The sequence below is a fragment of the Austrofundulus limnaeus genome, unplaced genomic scaffold, assembly GCF_001266775.1.
Source record: "Austrofundulus limnaeus strain Quisiro unplaced genomic scaffold, Austrofundulus_limnaeus-1.0 Scaffold48, whole genome shotgun sequence".
In the NCBI taxonomy this organism is placed as follows: domain Eukaryota; kingdom Metazoa; phylum Chordata; class Actinopteri; order Cyprinodontiformes; family Rivulidae; genus Austrofundulus; species Austrofundulus limnaeus.
The window spans coordinates 852,304-862,853 of NW_013952450.1; the positions used below are offsets into that span (position 1 = coordinate 852,304).

A 10,550-nucleotide genomic window follows, 5' to 3' on the forward strand; every position below is an offset into this window, starting at 1 on the left:
AGTACATTGGGCCATGGGTCCTGTAGAGCAGTGATTCCCAAACTTTTTAGACTTGTGAACCCCCTGAGCCATTTTGTCATACCACTAGCACCCCCTCAGTAAAACGTAATGATTCTCCAAAATAATGTACAACAACTGAATATTAAATTTAAAATATTTATTTTACTCCCTAGAACATTTAATTCTCAGGCATTTTACTCTTTTCAATTCAAATTAAACAACGATAAAAATGTTGCCTTGAAAGTGAATAAGTAATTACCGTATTTATTCATGTAATACAATCTCGAGTATAATATGATCATAATTTTTTGAGATTAAAAAGCATAAAAAAAATCTAATCATCAATAACCTGTGTATAATGCCCCCCCCACACACACACACACACATTATGTATGATTTTTAGTGTTAAATTTCTAGTATTATACATGAATAAATACAGTAAATAAATAAACCAGGCAATGGCAGGTGCAGGAAGCAGCAGTGTCCAAAATACATCAAATATCACAAATGAGCAAATTCTGTTCTGAGATTCCTCATTTTATACTGGATTCCATTTTGTGTCAATTTTGTGATTCTGTTTGCATTTACCGCATTGTAGAAATCATAGAGCCCTACATATCAGAGTCCTATTTTTATTAATTTTTTTTTACACACCTGTGAAGTTTTTCCACGTACCCCCTGTAATATGATCGCGTACCCCTGTTTGGGAATCTGCTGTAGAGCCCAAGTTTTAAATAAAGCTGTTGTATAATGTATAGTGCTCAAAGTATGTGTTGGAAATGACTTTCTACTATTACTACACCAAACTTTAACTCAGTATCTGTAAAATATATTGAGTTACAGCCATTTATGAGTTGGCTAAGTTTAAATAGCTGTGATCTAACTCCAGAAATGAATCAAGTCATGGTGAACATACAATGATTACCTTTTCAAAGCCTTGTCAGAAGACCTCTAAAAAGGAATTTTCACTCTGAGTGGTTATGGGAGTCATCCTGTAATCCCGTAGGGTCACTGGTTTGATCCTCCATTCCAGCTGTCTCAGTTGTTTTGTCCTTGGGCAAGATACTTCACCTACTGATGAGGGTCCAGTGGCACCGGGGCAGCTGTGGCTACAATGTAGCTTACCACCATCAGCATGTGAATGGGTGAATGACTAAATGTAAAGCACTTTGGGGTCCGACTGGGCTTGATAAAGCGCTATATAAGTTCAGACCATTTACCATAAAAAACAGAAGAGCTAATTATTTATCCAAAGAGAGTAATTTGACAGAAAAAATTGTTAAAAGAAGAATTTTGCTCTTATAATTACAGTGTTACCCAAAACCCTGACTTCAAATGGATACCTGTTAGATTTTTGACCCTTAAGTTTCAGTGAGCTGTCACTGCCGGCTCATCTGACACAGAAAGTGACTGCAACTGTTAGACCTTAGCGCCGAACGACGCCACTGTTCTCCTTTAACTCCTGTCTTGTTTGAAGAGCTCAAATAAAAYGTTGGCTGAGAGGAGGCCTCAACAAAGAGGCTGGCAGGCCACCGACATGGTGCCGCCGTCCCACACGCTCACTGATGAGCTCACATGACCGTGTGCCACCCTGACATGACTCTGTGACCAGCGAGCAGACGAAATGAGGGTCCAGCATCTCATTAGCACCATATTGAGAGAATCAGAAGGAGGGGCGAGCCGGGAGAGGGGAGGAAGGGGGGGATTCCTCCAGCTGTTTTTCTAATAACAGAGCAGAGCTGATAGTCACAGAGAGAAAGAAAAGCTAAACAACCTGACAGGAAGGCGCTCAGCGAGGAGTTTAGAGAAGCAAATTATGAGGTTAAAGTGAAAAAGGAAGAAGATGACTGAAAACTAGAATTACAGCGGATGTGGGAGGAGAGCGACAGAGGTGAGTTTCTTCCGCTTCCTTCGTTTTTTGCCCCTGAAGCCAATCAGAGTGACTGCCATGCAAATGTTTGGATTTGTTTTTTCATTGTTTTTTTTTCTCCCCCTTGCTGGCTTGAATTGTCCCACGCCCACTTTGAGATCAACAACATGTGTGTGTGTGTGTGTGTGTGTGTAACTTTAAATGCCAAGGGAAAAGTGGGTCAGCAAGAGAGTAAAGAGGTGGGGGTATGTGTTTGGGGTGGGGGGTGGGGGGTAGACAGAAATCCTCAGCAGCCCTTGAACTACAGTAACAAGTGATCACTTGAGTAATCACCGGTGATTCAGAAAGAAATGTAAGTGATGGTTTACTCCAGGCATGATTGCTTTATTCTATTATTATTATATATAGATATATTTTATTTTTCATTCTCTCTCAGCTTTTGATTTTTTATTTATTTTTATTTTTATTTATTTGTGTGTGTGTGTGTGTGTGTGTGTGTGTGTGTGTGACTGAACAGAACTGCTGTTTTAAACTTGCTCTTGCTCACGTCTGGACAACAGCATCAAGATAAAGATAAAATGACTTTTGTTTGAAGCCGCAGGAGTTTTCATTTGGTTCCAGCTTGCAGGAGCTCCTAGGAAAAAGAGAGCATTTTCATGGAAAAATGCGCTCATGTAAGCATGAAGGAAGTTCTAACACAAGCTGAAACGTTTCAGTCAAGTCCAGCCTTGTGAGGAGTGTTGAATCTTGTGTGTTTAGTCACTTTCCTTTAAGCAATCCAGCAATGTGTCAGCACAGAGACAGGAACAGGCCTTGAATCTGAAGTCTTTTTTCCATGTTTGTGCGCATTTCTCTCTTCTTTTGTTTTTCATTTTACCTCATGGTGTGCACTTCATTTTGCTTGGAAAGAATTTTATTCTACATAAAAACGTAGTTGTTTGCACTCTTCTGGTCATGATCTGTGAAGTGAGCAGCAGGAGGGGTCAGGGCTGGAGACAGTTGGTTTCTAATAAGCCTTGTGTTAGTCAGAGCAAAGGGGAAAGATGACCTTTTCTCTGCTGTTTATTTTGGGAAAGCAACAGGAAGAATGCTGGAGCAGCTGTTCTATTCCTGCTGGTAGATCCCACCCCTGTGAATTCCAGTCCGCCACTGGGATGACTGTTCTTGCACTCATGCAGGGTGGGTCTTGGAGGGCATTTGTGCTGTGCGAGATGTAAATAATATCCCTGTTGGATTGGTGTTGTGCAAAAAAAGCTGAGCGGTGCACATGGGTCAGTTCTAGCTGATCGGATTGTCTTTGTTGAGAAGGATGTTTCTGCATTTGACACCAAAAAGATGTCCAACCTGTTGCACAATAACACGACTCATCCTCATGCCAATCACAGGCATTGCTTGTTGTGTGTCAGAACCAGTTTAACAACTATAGTAAGAGAGATGTGCTTTTCCCAGCAATGGCGAGTCGCCCCAAAGAACCCGCCGAGGATCCTCGGAAACAGAGCTTCTGGATGGTGAAGAGTTTTTCCTTTTTTTTAAATAAATCAGAACCGTGTTTGTGTGCAGCTCTTAAATGTGGTTACACCTTTCTGCATTTTTACCTCGCAGCCAGGAAACTATGTGCGCACCGTGCACCGAACTGAGCAGTCCTTCCAGGCCTGCAACGACATCGTGGCCTGCTTCACGGAGCGAGCAAAAGTGGAAAAACAGTATGCTCAGCAGCTCAGCCAGTGGAGCAACAAGTGGAAGGCTATAGTGGATTCTCGTAAGTATAACAGCTCTAATATACGGATCGTTTTCTCTCGTCAGGTTTAAATTTGTGTCTGGGTTCTTGCTTAGTAAGAAAGTCAACCTGTAAATTTAGGCTATTTTACTGTCGCATCCATGACGGATCGTGATTAGCTGCACACGCCCCAATAAAAAAAGATCTGGTGGCGTCTATGTCCGTGACTCACCTCCACATGCTGTTGCTCTGCTATTTTTTACTCCTCCAGGGCCTCTTTACGGCTCCCTAATGAGGGCATGGCAGTGTTTTTTCACCTCCACGGAACGTTTGTCTGCGCTCCACTCCTCCATCGCTCAGTCGCTCACCGAGGAGGAAGGGGAACGGGTGAAGACCTGGCAGAAAGAGACCTTTCCCAAGAAGATCTTCTGTGGATTCAGGGAGAGCTACAAGAGCAACACGAGTTTTTCACGAGCGCAGAAACCCTGGTCCAAAAAGCTGCAGAAGGTTCAGATCATATATGTTTGTTTGTGCAATGACAGAGATGGCAACGTGACAAGATTTTGAAAAACACATTTAATAGTGTGATCATTTTTAAAGTGATGTTCTGCAAACCAGCTGAATAAGAACATATTTTATGTATTTTTTTAAGTCCTGTAACAACTCTTTCTAAAAACTGATAGTGGCTTTCTAAAGAACGTAATGTTAGTTAATCACAGTGCTACGACAGTTCTGAGTTTTAAGCATGAAAAATCATATAAAACAGACCTTCTTTGGATCTCCATTAATCTAGCCTGTAGGAAGACTTCTGCCCTTTTCTTTATACTTCTTGTTCTGTGACTGATAGAACTTATAATGCTCTATTGATAACTATTTGCCATCACTTTAAAAAAAAACACTGCCTCTTTAAAGATTTCTAGTCTACTAAATTAGACATGTCTAATTCTCAGAAACCTTACAAAATTTCTATTATCAATTTCAAATGCTAATTCCTAAAAAACTAAAAGTATTCATGTCAGCTTTGTGCAGCAGTAATTTGGTGGTCAGGTTGTGGGTTAGAGCCCAAGTTGCATCACGAAGGGCACCCAATGCAAAACAACTACCAAAACCAAACTCATGGATCAGCTGAAAGAACAACAAAAACAAGTTGTTGTTCAGCCACAGCCTTAAAATTGCTGCATGAACTTAAGTCAGCACTGGAAAAACTTGTGGCAAATGGAGACTCTCTGGGTCCATGTCGTCTGAGGCTTTTGGCTGATTTTTTTTTTAAATCGAGCAATTTTTCGTGGTATGGCAGGGTATGTTGGGCCGCAGGAGGAAGACCCATAGCCAGGGAGTTTTGTTGCTCAGGAGGGAGTGGGGCTTTAGTAAACTTTAGGTGGTTATCATAAATCCAGTGAAGATCCCAGGAAAACAAGGTGTTAGTTTAGTTCAACGCATTCTCATGCCCCCCGCGTCAACATATTGACGCTTGGTCAGACATGCTGGGTGGCCCCCGCGCGTCCTTTCTTTACGAGATGAGGCGAAGGAGGACGAGCGCGTTGACATATTTTTTTTACAAGAGTAGGAAATGCGTGAAACTAACCATCCCAGATCCTAAATTTAACTTCTATTAGCCTTATACAGCCTATCCCTGACCCCAGACCCTAAATTTAACCAATAAATCTGATCCCTCATATTAACCATTTTCTTAAATGTAGAGAATTTGCGAGAACTAACCGTCCCAGAGCCTAAATTTAACCTAAATTAGCTATATCCAGCCTATCTCTGACCCCAGTATCTCAAGTTAACCATCAATCCTGATCCCTCATGTTAACCTCAGACCCCCGACCCAAAGACCCCTAAGTGACGCAACCTGGAAAAGCCGCGGGCGGCAAGAATGGATGGGCGGGGGATACCTGGCACGTCAAAACTGTACGCAGATGGTCCCTGCCCAAGCGTCAATATGTTGACGAGTCCGACATGAGAATGTGTTAGTTTAGTTAGTCAGCAGTTTTAACGTTGTGGTTGAACATTTCACTTACCTTCTCTAATGCAGCGTTTGGATCGTCAGATTCTTCAACTTTGAGTCAAAACGTGGAACAGAAATCTGCTGCAATATTATAGACAGTTATTCACTTATACAGTGTGTCTGAACAATAAGTCTGCTTCTTTTTTCAGACACTTACCCCAGTATAAAGTATTTTGAAGATGTTGAGAAATGACCGACTTGTAAACTTGGTCAAACATTAAAAATAATCTGATGCACAATTTCACACACTATCGTAAGATTTTGCATAAACTGTTAGAGCTCAAATAATGTGTTATGAATGACTCTAGAGCAACGATCACTGTTAACTTTGTTAGAGTGGTTGTTGTGTTTGTCTCTGAGAGTTTAACCAAAGTCCCTCAAGAGGTTTATGAGATCTTTTGATCACAGTCAGACATGTTTATGTGCAACAATTAAGGCCTAAACGTAGGTTTATAAAAATGTGATAGGGATGACCCTAACTACATGTGTTTCGTTTTAGCTGTGGCAGCCACCTTGAATTGAGTTTACTCCAAAAGTTATTCAGTTTTTTATTTTCAGTTTTTAAAATATTAGCTCTTACTGACATTTACAGCTTTAAGTTAAGCCAACATCTACAAAGCAGTTGTTGTGACATCCACATGCAGGAGGCCTCAGTTTCTCATTGTTCTTGGCTGTCAGGGTAACAATTCCTGGCCCTAAAATACAGCTGAAGTAACACATGCATCTCTCAGTTCTGCTGCTTTTAAACAAATATTTAACTGTTCTGACATGTAGACTGGTTTGAATAATACTAATATTCCACATGTGAATATGTCTCTAACAGTTGGAGAAGGTCCGGGTTGCATACCACAGGTCTTGTCAGAAGGAGCAAGCAGCTCTTGACAAGGAGAAACAAGCGAACGAAAACTCTGAGATGAGTGAAGAGAAAAAGCAGAAGATCAGGGAGGCCAAAGAGAAAACTGCAGAGGAGAAAGAAAAGGTGAGGAGAGATTGTCACCCACTGCAGAACTTCAGAATATTTTGAATCAGTGCTCAACGTGAGCCGGTACTCACTAGTATGCAGTAAAGTATTTGTAAGTTTTCATCCTTGGCATGTCGCCCCTGCCTCTTCTTATCCTCAACATCAGTGTGAGTGTCACCAACTGTAGTATGTTTCAGTCTTTTAAACTAACTTAGCACAAAAAACTGAAGTAAACTTGAGTTCAGTATATTATCTCTTTGTGATGCTTTTTGGCAATAAATCTTATGACTGACAGCACCTAGATGTACCAGAAGCAACAGCAGAACAAACTGTTGGCAATGACAGAGAAGAATCGGCAAATTTTTTATGTGCTCATCCCACAAATGCATGTTCCTTACAAATGTGGCACCATTTAAAAGTCCCCTTTTAAATGGTGCCACAAAAGGCTAAAAGGCTTTCCAACAGTACAAGATTTATTGCCAAGAAGCGTTGTTACAACAAAGAAATAACATACCCAACATAAATTTCCAAACTTTTTGTGCTAAGTTTATTTGCATTTCCTCTTCCCAGTATTTTGCACATACTGAAAATTATCATATATTCTGCATATTCAAGAGGGCAAACATGCTAAATAGATTTTGCCTGCTAATTTTCACATTTGACAAATGCAAACCTCTGCAAACACGGTTCAGCTTTGCACATGCTATCAAGTCTGCACATGTGTTTATACATGCAAACCCTTGGTAAATCAAGCACTCAGTGGTTCAAAGTTACACAGAGCCAATCAGAGACAGAGCTGGGCGTGTGCTGGGGATTTTTTCATCAGTGATTCGATTGCATGTAGAAATATTAGAAGGTGCCCACAAAAAGTGTCACAGAGATGAAATGATTAATTTTAAATAAACATTTAATCTGTTGGGGTGAAATTTAGTTCTTGGCCAATTAAGATGTGGATGCTTTACCTGAGAGTAGAGCAACACATTCGGGTACTGAGCCTCTTTGCGATGTTCCTGCCTTCCTTTGGGGGAAACTATCCCTCCACTTTGACGGGCAGTGAGTAAGAAAACTGGTTCAAATAAGACTACAACTATCTTTTTAAGTACTTAAATATTATGGCCGGCCAGGCAAGTAATGTTACTGGAAATCAATGATCTCTAGCCCTTCTACAGAAAAACTTTCAGAAATATGAACAGTCATCCGATTGGACAAACAATAGCACCAGTGGTACCAGGTGAGGTTATGCCTTTGAACATTATTTTGAATCGGAAATCTGTTTATTTTTATCATATTCCTATCCTAACCCTCAACATGCATCCAAGTTTCAAGAGGGTTTTGTCAACTCGCTTCCTTGTGATAATATTTCATCTCTCAGGAAACTCGAAGCATGTGACCCAACCATAACATTCTGCTCCAGGCATTTCCCTTGTGTTAATGTTGCTGCGCTCTGTGTTTATAGAGACCAGCATGGAAAATACTCTTTAGCTCCTCCGTTACAGAAATACAGATGCTCATTCTGAGGAGGATTTTCAACTTTTCATTACAAAAAAAAGGTTTTTGTCCTGGGCTGCTTTCAGGCTAAGGATCGATACGAGAAAATGCTAGAGGATGTGTCGTCATACACGCCTCGCTACATGGAGGAAATGGAAGCCATTTTTGAAGAGACGCAGGAGGAGGAGAGGAAGAGGATCAGCTTTCTGAAGCAGGTGTTTCTTTCCATCCACAGACATCTGGACATCACCAACAATGAGAGGTGAGCTGCCAGGGGTTCAGGAGATATTTTGCTAACATGACAGACAAATTATTACAAAAACCGACAACATTATTTTGTTTTTAGCAGTAATAAAACACCACATCCACTGCTTTTTTTTTCTTTCTGTTAGTGTGAAAGCTGTTTACAGTGAGCTCCATCAGACGTTGATGTCCATTGATGAGCAAGATGATCTGAAATGGTGGAAGAATAACCACGGTCCTGGCATGCCGACTGACTGGCCCAAGATTGAGGTACGTTAAGAGTTTTAGTAAGATTCACACAGATAAGGCTTAAACTCAAGGTTTTGAGAACTTAATATTTATTTTAAATAGTCTTGAAGCCACTTCCTTCATGGGCATGAACAAAAAGAAAAACACACCAATTTTATGTCATCTAGAAAAACAACTGTTTATATTTTTTGTGGCAATGTTTTTCTTTCCATTTTCAAATGTTCACAGATTTTTTACCAAGCCTATGCTATAATTACACCAATATCAGTATCCTCTTACAGTATATTTTTTAAATTCAATGGGTTTTTTTTCTTCCAGCAATGGGTTCCTCCCATAAAAAAGCTCAATAGAAAGAAAAGAGACCAGAAGGGGAAAGAAAGTCGACCGTAAGTCATCCTAAATGGTCTGCTTACTTTAAATCTAAATATTCAGCAAATGCTTGACAACAACACTGAGTTGAATGAGAAATGCTTGAGCCCAAATCATGCTGACAATCTGAAGTAAGTCTTCTCCTTTCCAGTGTGATGATCGGGGGTGTGAAGGTGAGAGCGTTGTACGACTACGTGGGAGAGGAGGCTGATGAGCTGTCCTTTAAAGCAGGTGAAAAAACAAGTGTAAAGCAGTGATGTCAGAGCAGAAAGATGTCAAAACTATCCGTTTCTCTAAAATGACAAGCTGGTAAACCAATGTGGGGTTCCGTACAATTTAATAAGTTACAATGGGACGTTTGTGCTACGAACATGAGAGTCAGCATGAAGAATTACCAGCAGTCACACCTTTTATGTAAATAACTTTGTAGTGTAAAATCCATGGAAATGTAAAATTCTCTAAAAACTGGGTCATTGAATCACTATTAATTTAGAAAGACCACAACAATACACATTTTGGTCTTGACCCTGCTTGGGCTAGCTGTTATCTCATCTGTCCAGTCAGAATTAATTCATATTTCTCCAAACTGAGGTTTTCAAAGAGCTATCCACAACAGGTAAGATATTATTGTTGATATCCTTTTCACAGAACCCCACTTTAAAAACTCTGACCTATCTCTTTAGGTACAATATTTATTTTTAATCCTAGCCAAGTAGTTTTTACTAAAGATCTTAACAAAGCTATATGTTTAAAAATCAATTATGTCTACAGAATATTTTTTAAGTTGTATCACTGCATTACATTAATGCACAATCAGGAAAACTCAGCTAAAATATATTCATTTTAGGGAAACAAAATACATATTTTAAGATTGTATTTATCTAAAGTAACTCAAACCTTGTTGAATTAAAAGCAGTTTAAGCTGAATGCTATTAGATTTTACTCTTTATGTACACTGTTTGTTTAGGCTTTGTTTAATCTGTCACTCATTTCCCAGCTGATCAAAGTTCATGTTTTTATGTGTGAATGTTTGCAATGTGTCTGTTTTATGGAGGCTTATCAGCTGGGACTGACAGTTCTGCCTTTCAAATCCCAAAAACTGGGCAAATATTCAATGGAATCCATCAGGTATATTAAAGGGGCAATATTATGTTATCACTGCAGGATTTCTCAAATGAATGAGTCAAAGCAAGGCTTTGGGTCTGTTTTTTTATGAGAGTATAACATTATAACATGATATAAAACTCAAAAAAGTTGATTTTACATGATAYTGCCCCTTTAAATTTTTGCAAAAGTTACATCAAACAGACTTTTCAGTTTGACAAGTTAAACTCAAACAACAGCCATCATGTATGTAAGGACATGTAAAGGAACATGACATCATAGTTGGAAATAAACCACTATTATGTGTTGATGTGAGTATACTGTTTTTGGTCTTTACAGGTCAAAGATACCCCACACTTATTATTTATTTGTTTGTTTGTTTTTTGTGTCCAATGTGTTAAATGCTGAGAGTATTGACCATGATTGACTCTAAAAGATTCATTTCTCATGGTACAAGTATATAAGAGATGACACTGAATGTGTGTGTGTGTGTGTGTGTGTGTGTGTGTGTGTGTGTGTGTGTGTGTGTGTGTGTGTG

The 10,550-nt window shown here is 39.6% G+C and overlaps 1 protein-coding gene across 2 annotated transcripts in view; it reads left to right on the plus strand.

The window, feature by feature from the left end:
* Positions 1–1,743: 1,743 nt before the first annotated feature.
* Positions 1,744–10,550, plus strand: part of LOC106517360 (protein kinase C and casein kinase substrate in neurons protein 3) — a 9,807-nt gene continuing 1,000 nt past the window's right edge. The window contains exons 1-9 of one of the 2 annotated variants that reach the window (XM_014008145.1): positions 1,744–1,891; positions 3,320–3,378; positions 3,473–3,629; positions 3,859–4,094; positions 6,422–6,577; positions 8,134–8,309; positions 8,440–8,560; positions 8,858–8,925; positions 9,060–9,139. In XM_014008145.1, the coding sequence (XP_013863599.1) occupies positions 1,870–1,891; positions 3,320–3,378; positions 3,473–3,629; positions 3,859–4,094; positions 6,422–6,577; positions 8,134–8,309; positions 8,440–8,560; positions 8,858–8,925; positions 9,060–9,139 (1,075 nt within the window). In that variant the 5' untranslated portion in view covers positions 1,744–1,869. Of the gene's footprint in view, positions 1,892–2,126; positions 2,223–3,319; positions 3,379–3,472; positions 3,630–3,858; positions 4,095–6,421; positions 6,578–8,133; positions 8,310–8,439; positions 8,561–8,857; positions 8,926–9,059; positions 9,140–10,550 lie in introns of those variants that run through there. The other variant, XM_014008146.1, reaches the window with a different exon arrangement.